The sequence below is a fragment of the Cydia pomonella genome, unplaced genomic scaffold (genome assembly GCF_033807575.1).
Source record: "Cydia pomonella isolate Wapato2018A unplaced genomic scaffold, ilCydPomo1 PGA_scaffold_161, whole genome shotgun sequence".
Taxonomy (NCBI): domain Eukaryota; kingdom Metazoa; phylum Arthropoda; class Insecta; order Lepidoptera; family Tortricidae; genus Cydia; species Cydia pomonella.
The window spans coordinates 553,615-570,374 of record NW_026907803.1 but is presented as its reverse complement, the minus strand read 5'-3'; the positions used below and the strand labels follow the sequence as shown (position 1 = coordinate 570,374).

General features: G+C 34.5%; 2 protein-coding genes across 4 annotated transcripts in view; both read left to right on the top strand.

The window, feature by feature from the left end:
• LOC133533399 (uncharacterized) overlaps positions 1–5,691 on the top strand; it is a 42,333-nt gene extending 36,642 nt beyond the window's left edge. For all 3 annotated transcript variants that reach the window (XM_061872370.1, XM_061872369.1, XM_061872367.1), the window contains 2 exons: positions 597–743; positions 2,031–5,691. In XM_061872370.1, coding sequence (XP_061728354.1) covers positions 597–743; positions 2,031–2,192 — 309 coding nt within the window. In that variant the 3' untranslated portion in view covers positions 2,193–5,691. The remainder of the gene's footprint in view (positions 1–596; positions 744–2,030) is intronic.
• A 139-nt stretch (positions 5,692–5,830) lies between these two features.
• Positions 5,831–16,760, top strand: part of LOC133533401 (cAMP-dependent protein kinase catalytic subunit 3-like) — a 39,619-nt gene continuing 28,689 nt past the window's right edge. The window contains exon 1 of the mRNA XM_061872372.1: positions 5,831–6,327. Coding sequence (XP_061728356.1) covers positions 6,153–6,327 — 175 coding nt within the window. The 5' untranslated portion in view covers positions 5,831–6,152. The remainder of the gene's footprint in view (positions 6,328–16,760) is intronic.

Genomic DNA, 16,760 nt, shown 5'->3' with positions numbered 1-16,760 from the left:
TTGAAATGTCACCATATTTAAGAATTATTTCGCTTAAAATATAGTTTCTATAATTCTAAATAATTTCTTACAAAAACTTCGACCTCCCTTATATTCTCATCGTTTCTTCTTGAACATGGCCGCTCTGTTTGTTTAATGTTCGTGGTCTAACCAGTTTGCTCGAACTCCTCCATACAAGATTTAATTAAATGAACACTGGGATACTCACTTACACGGCGTAATCTGTATTCAGTTCTTAACAGGCGTCGTACAATAACGTAGGAAATGTTGTTTTTATAAAATTGCTCAACACAAAAAGCACGTTCTTGTCCCATGAACCGCTTCAAAAAAATTGCACGATGTGACGCATACTTTCCCGCCAACTGCCCGTCACTAACTAGCTCTGACAGTTTTAGATAAATTAAGTTTTTCTATTTGCACATGTTTTTGGCCCACCCTGTGTTGAATATACAGTGACCCTGTGTTGAATGAAGAGAAAGTGAAAATTGGTACTTTTCGCTATTGGTCCTGTAAATGTTATTGTACTTTTGATCACCAACCATTTTACCCGACCGAATGTATTTTTGTCTTGTCTTGATGGATTTTCCTTTCTTTAGGTTATTGGAATGTTAGAAATGACACACCTCGCGAAGAAGAGAAAGAAAGTCAACGATGAGCTATCCATGACCATAGAACCCTTGACTTATGATGACGCTGTCAGCAAATATGGAATTGTGTTCACGAGAATCGCCAAAACTGATAGGGTAAGTTTAATATTTACTTTTAGGTCGGGTTGGGCCCGACGGAACTTACATCTTTTAGGGTTCCGTAGCCAAAATAGCAGAACCCTTATAGGTTAGTCATGTCCGTGTGTCACAGCCATGTTATTGGAAAACTGTAAGCTATTCTTTAATTATATTTCGAACGTTGGTATATTTTGACAGTCGCCACTTAGTTTAGAAGTTAAAATAAGGGTTCCTTTTGTACCATTTTGGTAAGGAACCCTAAACATGTATACATGTAACTTAAAATAAAATAAAAAAATTTAAACCTCAATATGTGGCACATAATTCGATAGGTCTTTAAAAATAACTTGAGGGTTAAAAAAATAAGTAAATATATTAAAAATAAGTGTATCGAAAGTCCATAAACCCCAAAGAAATAAATAGCTTAATAAATACACGAAATTGGTTTTGAACATGATTGGGTGAGCTATTAATGAGTTTTTCCAAATATCTTTTTGATAAAAGGACGTAGGTTCCGCGATATCGTATGAAGGTACGAAACCGACACGTATTCGGCCAGTTTTAATTTAATATCTTAATATAGATCTTTTTTTTTTGCTATCCATCCGCTATCAATCTAGTTAACAATACATATGTATAATATTTTTGTTTAAAAAAGGTTTTCTTACTAGCAATTGTTGATCACAGACTTGTGATCGTAATCTACGTATAAACTTGCAATTGTTAATGTATGCCACCATACATGTTATTAACAATATCAAAACGTCAAATGATAAAAGATTTTTTTTACAAATAACCTAGCAAGAAACTTGCGGACTGAATGCTTTTCAAAATGAAATTTTCAGATTGTGATAAAATGAAACAAAAATTAAAAAGGCGAGTATAATTTCAAGTTGTATTGTTATATACATAATGTTACATACCTACCTACTGTTATAATCAGGTCGATGCGGTGAAGAATGGCATATAAAATTGTTTCTGGGTATAATTTCAAGTTGTATTGTTATACATAATGTTACATACCTACCTACTGTTATAATTAGGTCGATGCGGTGAAGAATGGCATATAAAATTGTTTCTGGGGAAGACCGTCACGGCAAATACTTTCGTATTTGTATACGTACGTCGCTCAGGCATAGTCAGAAAGGAAGAGCTTCAGTCCTGCTCAACTTTCTGTAAGTGAAGTATGCGTACAAACTTACAAACGCAAAAGCTAAAAGCGACGAAAAAGCTTGAAGACGGTCTTCCCTTATAGATGGTTTTCTCCACATTTACCTTACTATACAATAATCCATTGATTCACAGGCAATGCAACAGCAATGTTCGGCGAAGCCAAAGACGCGTTGCCCGGAGCGATTCCCTCTAGCAGATGTTGAGTCCATGGCCTTCTGCCCGTCCAAAAAGTTTCATGACAAACTAGCTGTGGCTACACACTCCGGTATACTGTTCCTAATTACCACACACTAATATGATATTTTAATTGTTGTTGCCTCCAAGTTTTAGTTTTTTTTAAGGAAGCTTACGGCTCGTGCCAATAATTAAAAGCGACATGCCTGTTATATCAAATTGAGATCAATTTGTAAAGTTCGGAGAGATCTCTTGCTACCGAATGTTAAAGGTTATACGTACTGTTCATCTTGTTGCGCTTTCTCGTTTGAAGTATAAACCCACGATTAAGTGTAACTATGTCTAATATATGTGTAGGTATATAATGAGAAACGTTTTAAAATGTCAATCTCTATCCGGTATTGATATAAGGGTTAATTCACCTGGTCCGTGGCAATATTTAGATATAAATACAGATCATAATTTTTTTAATACTACGTCGGTGACAAACAAGCATATGGCCCGCCTAATGGTAAGCAGTCTCCGTAGCCTATGTACGCCTGCAACTCCAATGTTAGTCATCGCATGTCTTTTAGTCCGGTATTGTCTTTAACTATCAAAAGCAGGAAAAAACTACAAATTTAACTTTATGTTAGCATTCAAAGTGAATAGTATTTGCCCAAACATTCGTGTTGCATAATAGAAAGCAAAACAGTTGGAGAGCTATATTTGTGCAAATATGTAAGGTGAGGTGAATTGCCACGACTAAATAAAAAAAAAACGAATAATAAATGCATAGAGTTAGACCAAGCTAAGTTGGCAGCTAGCTCAGACTGTGCAAGTACCTATTATTTTAAACGTCTAACTTATGACTTTTTTAAATTTTTAAATAGCGCTTGCATACTCTGGGGTATCAAAACCGCTGCCAACTTAGCTTGGTCTAACTCTAGCCGTGTCTTGCCGAAAGTATACCGGTTGAAAAGTTAAAGAGTTGTTATGTAATAGTACATTACGATACAAGTGCGAAAAATAGGAAAAGTGCGAATTACCTATTCGCACATGTATCGTACAACGTTTTACAGTACATATGGCCCTTTAAATATTTGACACAGTAACGTAATATGCTAATTTTCGCACTAGTGCGGTAAAGTAGCACCATATGTAGATAATGTAATAGTACATTACGATACAAGTGCGAAAAATAGGAAATTCGAAACGAGTGGCGATAAATTAAAACACGACCGAAGGGAGTGTTTTAAATCGATATGAGTTGCGAATTACCTATTCGCACATGTATCGTACAACGTTTTAGTACATATGGCCCTTTAAATGTTCGACACAGTAACGTAATATGCTAATTTTCGCACTAGTGCTATAAAGTAGCACCATATGTACTGTAAATAATGTTATGTTATAGGTACTTGTTGTATTTAAAGACCGGTTGTCGCAGAGCTATGGCTCTATCGATAAGCCGATTGGGAAGCTGTTATCGTATGTTTGAATATAAATGTGACCGCGGCCGGCAAATCGTCCGACTTTGTCGATTGCCATAAGGACGCCTTGACAGGTTATTCGTATAAAGATATAAACAAATCTCGTCCTGGCAAGCGACAAAGTGGGACGTTTTGCCGGCCGCGGTCACAAATAGAAGTTGTAAATAATGTAAGGCTTAATATATAATTGTTTACCAAAAGAGATGCTGTTATGTTGTATATAAGAGATAAAATTATGGATAGTATAGGTTTATACGTAAATAAAGCGCTGAGATGATAGTAGAATAGCTGGCAATACACGAAAGTAAGAGCACTACAGTAATTTGAAGTGTCCAGAGATAGTCACCTTTTCACTTATCAGTTATCACAATATATCTATGTACACGTGGCTGTTGAACGTTGACGACTATAGGTGCATATTTTTACCTATAACAGATAAGATTTCTATCGCGCTCCGCTTGAAATGTGTATATTTTGTTTTTATTTGTTTACAGTATGTAAATGATGCATACCTATATGACTCAAAAATATATCAATGAGTAGGTAATGAGTAATTCTTAGTTACACAGCGAATTACAACGCACATGGCGCAGGCTAGTACTATGTCTTGGTTGTATTATTCTGAATATTTTTTATTTAAATAACTGGGCTTTAACGATTTTACGATTGTTTTGTCTACTGAGAAAACGTTTTAAAATTGTGGATTATCTTTCTCATATGGAGTGTTTATTTTTACTGAATTATGTATGTGATGATTTCAAGAAGTGTACTCAATGTCGGCCATAAATAATATTAATAATTTTTGTCTGAAAACGTCACATTTAGTTTAAGTACGACTTTACTGTACTCGCAATCACGTTGTATAGGCGTGATGGCGTTAAAGTATTAATTTATTACTGCAATATTTTTATTATATTTTGAACTTCGGACTTCTTCTCATTTACTGATAAACCGTGTTGTAATGTTAACCTTTTGGGTCTGGGGTCATGTTTTATTTTGTTTTACTTTTTAACCAATTACTGGTCTTGTAATAAAGACTGTAAACAGGTATATTACCAAAACTGTTAACGTAATAAGTAACTTGTCTTTCCATTTTTAAAAGTCCTATATCTTTTAACTAGGTATCATTAGCTAAAAATTAATAACACGCAACAACTTTAAGCTGGTTATACACTGAATAATATAATCTCGTAGCAATACTTACGATTAGTTTCAAGAACCAAATAGTGCATAAGTGGAATGCCCTCTGATGCCGCCAATACTAGTTACCGAAAAGCTTACCCTACATCTGGTTCTCTGCTGTCTGGTTTTGATGTCTAATTAAAAAACATTAAACACAGAGTTCCAGTTCATGTAGCTCACTAACCAGAGCCCGTCTAAGCTTACTCTGCACCGTACAGTGTCATTATAAACGCCATTATTCATAGAAATTGATAAACGTCAATTTCTATGAATGTTGACATCCTTTCGTTCATGTTCATGTTCATGTTGAGTTTCCGACTCTAGTAGGTAGTGATATACTCATATTAAACGTTTAAACTTTATTTTCGTATACAAATACTTATATATATTTATTATTTAATGATGCGCTGTAAAAAGCCTTGTAGGTAATCGAGTCCACAGGATTTGTTGAGTTCCCTAATACTCGTAATTTAAGATCGCGTGTTGGTGGCGTATATTGGAGGGCAGCACGCGATTTTAGTACAGTTCTCATGACGTTTGATACAAATCACTCTAAACAAGTAGATACAGTAGGTAGGTACAGTCAGCAAAAATATTAGCTTAGCAGCTTGCTTATTAATGTGTATACAGGGGTGCCAAGCTAATAGCTTTGCTGACTGTATATTCAGGAGGGAAAGAAAGGTTACTGTATTAGTACCCCATTATGTCTTATATTTTTTACTACAAAAACTTGTAAATATAGGTTGTTATTGTATGTATATAGTAACAGATAATATACATACCTACACATATGTTTTGTATATTATTAAGGTAAAGTTAAAATTAGATGTAAAAATATTTATTCCTTTAATAATTAAGTACATATATATCGGATTTCACAGTGATATTAATATTAGGTTACATTTATAATTATCCTTGTATATTTCTTTGTACCGCGCTTGTTGCCCAATAAAGTTTAAACTTTATATTATCTTTTATTTGTTTTGCAAAGGAGAGAGAACACGCATGATCACACGATGACATTTCTTTGATAAGCACAGGAGGTAGCATGGCGCATGTGGAAATGAATCTCCGTCGCCTACAGTAGGCCCGCGGCGCGCCGGCTACCTACTGTTCGTTTTGATCCCTGAGAGCGGTCGGGCGTCGGGTGAGCGTTCGGTTCGGGCCAGTAAAGCGCTAGCTACCGGTGAGAACGCGTGGTCGTCGCGATTTCTCTTATAGTTTTCCGCGCGCTTTCATCGTCTTTACAATAAAGTTGATACTTAAAGAAATAAACCTGTATTAAAAATCATTTTAAAAATTGTATTGAAATAAAATAACATTTATTCAGCAGTGAAAAAAAAAAACGTCGATTATGCTGAAAACGAATAACAATTGACTGGTACTGAAAAAGTTAAGGGATTAAGTTGGTGTAAAAAAAATTAGCATGATGATGGCCAGTGCGAAGTTGGTCCGGGAGTGCAGCTCGGACCTGAGCTCCGACGTGCGCTCGCTGTCCATGTCGTCCACGGAGGAGCACGACTCCACCACCACAGAGTCTGAGTTTTCTGAGGAGGAGAAGGAGTATGAGCTGGATGACCTACAAATCCTTAAAACCATTGGTAAGTTTTTGGTTTCTATGATCTTGACTTTCAGGCAAACAGTAGCTTATTTCTGTATAAAATTTTGGTAGTATTTATTGAAGAATAATCAATACCTTAATTAACTATATAGTTTATTTTTTAAGTGCAATTCAGGATTCAACTTCAGGGGTTATGTAATTGTTACACGAATATCCAGTCGATTTTAAATATTTGTTTTTTGGCGTACATTCTATGCACATGCATTTAAAAAAAAATTCTAGTATAATTACCTATCTTTAGAATTAGCTAGCGAGGCTATGTACGGGTTACACAAAACCTATACACCTAAACCTTCCTCAAGTATCACTCTATTGAATGATGAAAACTGCATGAAAATCCGTTTAGTAGTTTATTAGTTTATCGCGAACATACATACAGACAGACACAGGGACTTTGTATTACGTATAAGGTGTATAGATAAATAGATAGCGTAGGATTTTTGCTTCGATAGGGATATATTTCGCTCATTATATTAAATGTTGCAACTTTAATACAGTTAGAAACTGCGTGATTCGTATTTGATATAAATCATCGATTTTCATTTAAAAATCTGGATCCTTGAATGGACTCTATAGTCTCTTGATAAACCTATCATAAATCGTTGGAAATCCTCAAAATATTTTAGATACACACGTAATGGGTTTTTTACTTGTGACTCATGTATCTGCTTTTAAAAACAATCGTGTCTGGATTGATAAGGAGGCATAAAAATAGTATATATATATATATATATATATATATATTTTTTTAATTCGGTTGTATCTATATTTAAGTTCATATAGAAGTTATTGGCCATGTCCCATGAGTGGCAACAGAGAAAGCCCGTTTTACTGCACATCCGCAAATGACCGGAGTCATTGAAAGCCTGGAAAGCTCCTCACAATTACCTGCCGTGACTTAACGTTGACAGACTGTTAGCTAAACACGAACACTAACAAACATTACTGATTTCAATGGACTACGTTAAATGTAATGTTTACAACATCCGGTGTAGTAGAAAGTATGCAACTGTAGCCGAACGTTTAGGAGAAACATCCTAATTAATAATCAAAACAATGTGATTTGAGTATGCATAAAACTTGTCTTTCGTCGAGTTATATGAACTAGATATTGACCATAGTATCAACTCAGGCATTATGGAAAACTGGACTGTAAAATAAACTGTTATTTTGTTCATTTGATGTCAAACTGTTATTTTCTTTTATTCATAAACTAGCTGTTGCCCGCGATTTCGTACGCGTGGATTTGTATGTTGGTGGTTATATATTCTACATGAGCATAGAACATTATGCAACAATAGAGTAGGGACGGTCAATTATTTGTTAATAATTATACGCATGAGATTTGTCTGTTAAACAAAGTTTCAAGTCCCTAACTGAAAAAAAAAATGTTCTCTATATAATCTCTCTCAACTCCCTAAGACTATTTACAAGTCTACTATTGAAAAAAATTAATCGATCAATACAAACTTTAAATGAAAGCCATTTAACTCCCTTAGGGAATAAATTTCTAAAAAAGCTGTAGTCTTTTTCTTTGTTTTCGATTAACGTGTGTTTTTACGACATTCCAAATTCACTAAGTATTTACAAAAATTTCAACCCTTTTTTGATCAACTTAGGGAATTAATTTTTATAAAAGTTGATATCAGTTTTCGCCTATTTGAATATAATGCCCTTTTACCAAGTTTCAAGTTCCTAGCTTAAAAAACGCGTAGCACATATAAACATTATAAACTTATGTACCCTTTTTAACCCTCTTAGGGGTTGAATTATCAAGAACGTTGAAATAACTTTTTTGTTACCTTTTATTATGCCTTTCTTAGAAGTTTTAAAGTATTTGTAATGGATTCAAACCGTCAACCCCTATTTAACCCTTTTAGAGGATGATTTTTTTAAACGCTGAATTAACTTTTCTTGTATTATGATAATATGCCCATATACAAAGTCTCGCACTCAAAATAATGTTTAACCTCCATACATATTTTCAACCCCTTTTTCACTACCTTGGGGGATGAATTTTCAAAAACGCTAAAAGTAGTTCTTCTTTTTTAATAACGTTCCTATTTACGAAGTGTCAAGTTCCTAGCTTAAATTAAATTTTAAACCTCATTAACCATTTTAGAAGATGAATTTTTAAAACGCTGGAATTACTTTTCTTTTCTTCTAATAATATGCTTTTATACAAAGTTTCAAGTCCCGTACTCAAAAAATGTTTGACCTCAATGCAAACTTTCTACCCCTTTTTCACCACCTTGAGGGATAAATTTTCAAAAACACTTAATTTTTTTCATTATTATAATAAAATACTTTTTTACTAACTTTCAAGTGCCTAGCTCATAACAAAACTGAAACCCCATTCAAACTTTTTAACCCTTTTAGGTGATAATTTTATTAAAATTCTGAAAATACTTTTTTGTTCTAATTATATGTCTTTATACAAAGTTTCAGGTCCCACACAAAAAAAATTGATCTCCATGCAAACTGTTAACCCCTTTTTCACCACCTTGGGGTATGAATTTTCGAAAACGCTGAAATTAGTATTTTCTTATTTTAATAAAATACCTTAAAGTTTTAAATTTGTAAAAAAAAAAATATGATAACCGTATTTTCCGTAGAATGAATGTTTTGAACACAAACATTCACTACCGCAGCGATTTCAAGGACGATGCAATTAAAAAGTGAAGTTATACCTGGCCATGTAAACTAATGTGTAACCGAATCAGGGTTACTAAAATTATGCTAAGGTTTTTCGTCAGGTAGCCATAGCGCTGCTGTCTCATCAACAGGTAGGGCTTTAGTATAGGTAGGTAATAGGTACCTACTTGACGATTTAGCTACAAAATGTGCAATAGGCTTCTAAATATACAATCATTCTAAGAACAGAATATGATAATAAAAGCTGTGTAAATTATTATTTAACAATTTTCACTACTTTAGAGGGATGATTTCGTTGAATGTATTTATTTATTTAGGTCAGGTTTGCCAACAGGTAAAATAACATTTGCTTACATTTATCGATTTATTTATTCGAGTACGTAGTACGTACCTACAGGTTAGTATTTGCTTCTCAATAACATAGTTATTGCGTAAAACAACCATACATCTATCCTCACAAATTCACGTTTATAATAAGTACTTAACTAAGTAGTATATACTTATCTTTTACCTTCAGTCAATTTATTTCTTATTAATCAAAATAACATTCCTAAATTACATTCAACCCAATAATGTTGTCCTGCAATGTTATTTGTTTGCGTAATCGGAAATTGTTTATTAGTATTATCATCGAGCGCATAAACTCGATGCAATTGGAAGGCACGAGGTCTAATCAACCTCTCGACCTAGTTTTGCGGGCCAGATATGGGCCAAGGGCGATCGACCTGTACAAGTAGGATAAAAGGCCCCGTGACATTTCGCTCTAGTTTTGAACATTCGTCCTTCGGAATAACGCCCCGGTAAATTCGAAATGGTACAATTAATCAATTAATGTTATGATACCTACTGTGAAGGTACAGGTACTGGCACCTATTTGTCGAGAAAGCATATAAATACATAAGTAACAATATAAGGATGTCTCTTAGTTTAATAATGCCCTACTTACTTATAAATTAGCGCTATCTGTCCTAAAGGGATTGTTTTGGCAACCCTAATGCTAATTGACGCGGGCATTAAGTATATTTTACGAAAGCGACTGCCATCTGACCTTCCAAACCGAAAGGGAAACTAGGTCATATTTGGATTAGTCCGGTTTTCTTAGGATATTTTCCTTCACTGAAATGCATTCCAAGTTCCAAGATACTCAGTAGTCGTTGTAGGTAATCAGTTTATCGTACACAACACAGGCTTACAAAAATAAATTACAGTAATGAAAGTACAAAGGCGACTTTATCCCTATAAGGGATCTCTTCCAGCTAACCTTCGAGTAATCGTCGAGTTGTTAATGTTTGTGTGTTTGCAAATATAATATTACTTTCATTTCTTTCTGAAACGCGATTAAATACAATACAATACATTTAATTATTTATAATCAATTAATACAATACATTTTAATATGTACACGGTCGAAATCAATGCACCTGATGGTCCCGTGATTTCATTATTGCTCTCTTGGGTTATCGCATACCTACCAACGATGTGCAAACACATTATGACCGTGTTAAATTATTTTATGTAATATTATTTTATTCTTGCAATAGCTTACTTATGTTAAAACCAAGTAAGTATTCATGTATAGGTTTAGGTAGGTATAATAAAGTTACAGGTATGGCATATAAAGAAAACGTGATGCTTAATTTGGAAACAGATTGGCGAAAGTCGCACCAAAATTACAAATAAAGATCAGAATCGGAGCAGGTTTGTCCATTAATTTGGTTGGAAGACACGCCTTTACTTTCAGTAATTTATGGAGAATTTTAGTTGCGTGGAGTTTCGCAGTTAAACTCTACAAGAAATACATGAATCACACACAGGCAGTCCATAGTCGGCTTAGGTAGGTACATAAAAAGTGACACCGGCTTCGCCTGTCTAGAATTATTGTGAAGGTGAAACAGAGCACAAATCGTCTCGCAGTTAGAATACAGATCTAGTTTGTGTATTATATTCACTCGACGCTCTAGTTACAGCAGTAATGACTGCAACACGGCGGCGCGGGCCCAAGCTAATATTAGGTTCCGCTGACAGAACGCACAATTAAGAGTCCTTGAGACCAGTTATTAAGGAAAAGTCACTTTGCAAATTCTTCATAGGAGAAAAGCAAAATATACGTTTAATGAATGTGTAACGTTTACTTAATAAGTTAACGCACGCGAACGATTGTGTATTGTCACGCGCGATTAGAAACAGATATGTCGGTTAGTGTGTCGTGGCAAATAGAGTAAGGAGTCGTAGGTAACCGGCAAAATATTTATTTAGCAAATGAATTTTATCACTGAGCCGATGCCACCTTGTTATCTTACACTTTCGATGTGAGTGCTTTGATTACCCCGCGAGATAATGCAATTGGTGTCTGTTCGTTCACATTTATTTGCGGAGCACAAATTCTACTTCAATTCGGTTATTTATGACTTATTTGTCCTTCTAAATAGGTAGGTATATGAGATAAACTAACGTTCTTGGCTAAACATTGAAACTTCATGCGTGAGACGTTATTTGGGATTTGTGTTGTTTATGCCAAAGTCATAAAATTATCCTTGCTCTATTAAACAGGTGCCACAGCGACTAGGTTGCCGCGATCTGCTATTAGGTACCTATTACCCAATGTTTTATGTATATGTGCGGATCAATAAAACGTTAAGTAACTGTCCGAGTTATTGTTTACTCGTACGAGTTTTTTTAAAAGCAATACTCATTCTTGAAACAAATTTCAGCACGAGGCAAAGAAGCTGATAAGACAAACTTGTTTTGAGATTGTTCTGTGCCACTGTGCATGAAACATAAAAAAATACACTACATTTACACGTGTAGGTAGTTACAGCCGCTCTTAAGGATAGATAGAGAAATAAGAGAAAATTCTTAATGAGATCTTTTTGAGAGAAATTTATTCTCACAATGACTATGTAGTCAAATTAAGATAAGAAGAAAGTAAAAGACAATGCGGTGTAAGCGAATCGCCCGGCGCACCGACGTCCAGACGAAACAGGGTCATGCGCATCACGCCGCTGCTGAGTAACTTTATGACTCTCACTAAGAGGCGAGACAGTTGGACAAATAGGTGCTTCATGAGATTATGTGCCCTCAAAATAGGTTTGCAAGTGATAAGTTATAGGTACTTGATCTTATTCTAGGATTAGTTAGATTTTTTGTGTTATCCATAAAGGTCTGTCAAATCTAACAAACGGTTGATAATAATTTATTTCTATCCGTCATTTTGACATTTGTGTTTGTTTAACATAGACAAAATGTAACGGAGGCTTGCTAAAATGTATTAATGTAAAGTGTAGTAATGTAAGGGGGTTAATCATATGTTTGTTAATATAGGTTTGTAAATATTTAGTACTGAGTTTTTAGTTGCATTTTACTCATTTTAGTACATCAACTCCTTGGCCGTAATCAGTCGCAATCTTCGCTGTTCATTACTTTTGCCGCTTGATGCGGCTGTCGGTGACGGGTAGGTAATGCGAATGAGTGACGGACTCAAGTGTTATAAATACCGATCAAAGCACGTTTAATTTTGAATAATCGCTTATAATATTATAAGTGCGAAAATGTCTGACGGCAAAATTTACAGTTGACTGTTGACAGCTTTCATAGCCGTCGTTTGTAAAACTTATAGGTAACGCACCGTAAAGAGTGGTCACGCAAGCAAACAACACGTCATGTAAGTACCTATCTTAGTTAAAAACTATCAGTGCTATTATATTTTCGCTGTACTTTACGTACGTTTGTGTTAAATTCCTTGAATTCATTATTCGTCCATTTTACCTCTATGTAAATTGGGAAACCCGGGGGAATCCAGTTTTAAAACACCAAATCACAGTATGTGATTCATTCGTAGATTAATGGCTGAAGAGCATACGATTATTATCTATTAATAAGGAATAACTATGCTCATTAATTTGTATTAAAATAAAAAAATCGTACTTTGAAAGTAAAATGCTCTTGTGCAGAAACGTATCACTTTCTGCACACTTTTAGAACAACAATGACCCTCTTTCAGAGCATGAGAAATGAAAAGATGTGTACAGTCTCCATCAAATATATCGGACCATATTTGTATTCTAGAGCAGGCTTCTTCTCAAAAAATATAGAATCGTATCTCAATTAGGTACAAGAAATCTTCATTTCGCACATCAGCTAACGACAAAAGAATAAGAACTCTATAAGAAACTACAGTTTTAGTATTTCACGGATGAACAATTAACGTGCTATTGGCAATGTTAATTTACATACTTTAGGTAAAAATGAATTCGTTTTCGTAAGTCGTTTGTTTTCCTTTAGACGCGTGAAATTGTTTACTGTTAGTGCGTAGCCCTCATACTCAGCAAACTTACATAATGCCAAGGAGCACTTCCACGCTTTACGCGATCCGACTTAATACTCCGCAGTCGACATCCACTTTCTCTGATTAGTACACCAGCGACATTACTCTCGTCTTCGGAATATAGCCAATTGTAAATAATATTGTTAAAACGGTTATACCTACCAAATAATATTAGCATGAAATAGTGACATTTGTATGTGGCTTGGGGACATTTCGGTAATAAAAACAAAATGACTGACTGATAGGATAATGCTATTGGCACGAGGTTTTTTATATACGGTGCGATATAAAAATAATAATATTATATAAGTATGTATTTAATACATATAATTTCGAGAGAGCATCGTAATTGCTAACGGAACAGGTTTGATCTTTGTGTCTTGGATTTGAAATTGGCGTTGTAATCGATTATCAATCGTTGCGTAAGACTACATAATTGAAGAACTCGGCCAAATGCTGGCGGTGACGGAAAAGAGAAATGTTTGGGAGAGACACTTGAAAGAGAAGACAGGCAACGTCACCGGAAATTTGTATTGCATTAAATTTCTCACACTTCCATAAAAGAAATGTGCGTTCCATTCGATTTCGTAATGTTTGATTCTCTTTTAGTGTGATTGTTATATTTTGAGTGTCATAATATGTATGGTAATTTAAACGAAATAAACGCATTGATTTTGCAACTTATACAGGCAGTATAAGTATATGAGTTTTATAACAACCCATACCCATCAACAGACTATTTTCATAGCATTATAAATAGGTTTCGATCAAGTATCTACTTACTGGCATATTGTCGATAATCGCGTATAATGAGGTTGACTTGTGCGAACCGAAAATAGCCAATATAATATAAAAGGGGAGCTCTTCCTTCCGGCGAATTTAGGCGACCTACATACGGTCCCACGTGGGTAAACGCCCACACTTCTGGGAAAATGCTCGTCATCTTTTTAACGTTATATAAATTAACAAGCAAATTACAGCGACGCGCGTTTTATGTAGTTATATTTTTGTAATTCTCATTGTCCAGCGCTACGACGATATTTTACTACCAACGGCTATCAAGAATTCTTGTCTTAATTAATCTCATTAATCAAACAAAGTTGCGAAAATACAATTGTATTCAGTGCTGACTGCAGATATTAGGTACTGTATGGACGCTGAATATAACTATAGTTATACCTAGTAAAATTAATTAATTTGGCGACAAGACCCTTATTTTAGCCTACAGTTTGGCATACTATTATCATTAAATGTTTACGAATAATAATAAATAATAATAAATATTATAGGACATTAGTACACAAATTGACTAAGTCCCACAGTAAGCTCAATAAGGCTTGTCTTGAGGGTACTTAGACAACGATAAGTATATATAATATATAAATATTTATAAATACTTAAATACATAGAAAACACCCATGACTCAGGAACAAATATCCATGCTCATCACACGAATAAATGCCCTTACCAGGATTTGAACCCGGGACCATCGGCTTCATAGGCAGGGTCACTACCCACTAGGCCAGATCGGTCGTCAAAATGCTTTTAGTCATTTCGAAATATATCTCTTACCGATACCGAGTACCGAGTTTAACTACATTAATACAATTGCAATTTTTCTTGTTATACCTAAGTTTTTTTTTCCACGTTGACGTTTACGATCAATATGACGCATTTAACGACATATCGTAGATAGAGTAATTTTCCAGAAGCATGTGTATAAAGTGGACACGCTTTGTTTTAGACATTATTTATATAGGTCAACTATGTCACCTATGGAACTTTAAAATTATTTACAAAATACAAAATATAGTATGGCATGAATAAATAATCAAAATATTGATTGACATCATTTATCAAAAGATGACTGTTATAGCGGCACCAGCGCAACAACTGGTGTATTTTTCTTGGAACGATTTTAGTATGAGTGTGGATCTGACGTACGATATGGTATATCTCATGTTCAAAATTAACAGATACCAAAATAATCATATTCAAATTTAAGCGATGATTCCGTTTTGGCAATATCATAAAAAATGCATTAGAAATTCAGTAGTGCTGTCCATTTGTTAAATTGACACTACATTACCATAACGAAAGTTAAGAAGCTGGGTAGAAACTAGAATTCCAAATATTGCAAAAATGTTTGAGATAATTGGACCATTTTTTAAAGTGCTACGGTTAGAACTAGTTTTATAACAATCTACTCATAATGGCAATGCAATGGCTGAACGAGTAGATCATTTCAGATCAGACCCTTACCAAACTCTGTGCTTATATTTTATATTTATACCATCGCCGACACAGTTAATTGACCATTCTTGAACTTTATTGCAACGATTTAATGTTAGTATTATATGTTACTGTTAATTATCGAATGTATTAACATATCAAATAAAGCCAAGAATCATTGATTGATAGCATCTACGTGTATATATATTCATGCTATCATATCCTATACAATATAGACCGGAACAAAATACTACAGATTTAATTTTCTAGTTGCGAGTTCAAACAAGGATTGTATGTATGTATATATAAACTCTTTATTAAACAAAACACATAAAAACAAATATGGTACAGGATAGGCAGATTGTAGTTTTATATTAAAGTAAATTATCGGAGACTGCTACATTCTAAATGCCACTGGAGAAGCACTAACGACGTCGTCGTGACATAGCCGATGCGTCGATAATTCTTTCGTCGAAGCCATAATAATACAGGTCATCCTTGGATAGGTTTTCAGAATAAAGATTATAGTGGGAGGAAAAATGATATATTTAACATTGTTATGAGTGATTTGCGTAGCAGCCAACACGTGCCCGACGCGGGTCCGGTGCAGAGAACTCTAGGGAAGTCTTACCAGTGTAAACAGGGATTTTGTTTTATTCAAAGATACGTCATAACACTAATAACCGTTTATACTAGCAATAACATCCAGAGATTATCATAACATGCTTCTATTTGTGTTATTTATAAGCTATTTGAAGTTTTATAAAATTAGGAACGTATATACAATAGTGGCAATTTAGACTTATTTTTAATAAAGAGCAGTTAATTTTGACTATTGTATTTGAAAGACGAAAGCAGGTTGAAGTAACACATTTATTAATAGGCTTAGATCGAACGTAGTACTAGGTACGAAACAGAATCTGTGCGCGAATATTCTAGCCTGGCACTGGCCCTTAGTGTAGGTAGCGAAATCACCAGCTGCTAAATAGCGAGTTAGTGAGCCAAAATGTAATTAGTACACGCTTTTGGCGATAGGAAACAATCTAATAAACCTTTACAGTACATATGGGGCTACTTTATAGCACTAGTGCGAGAAGTAGCATATTATGTTACTGTGTCGAACATTTAAAGGGCCATATGTACTGTAAAACGTTGTACGATACATGTGCGAATAGGTAATTCGCAACTCGTGTCGATTTAAA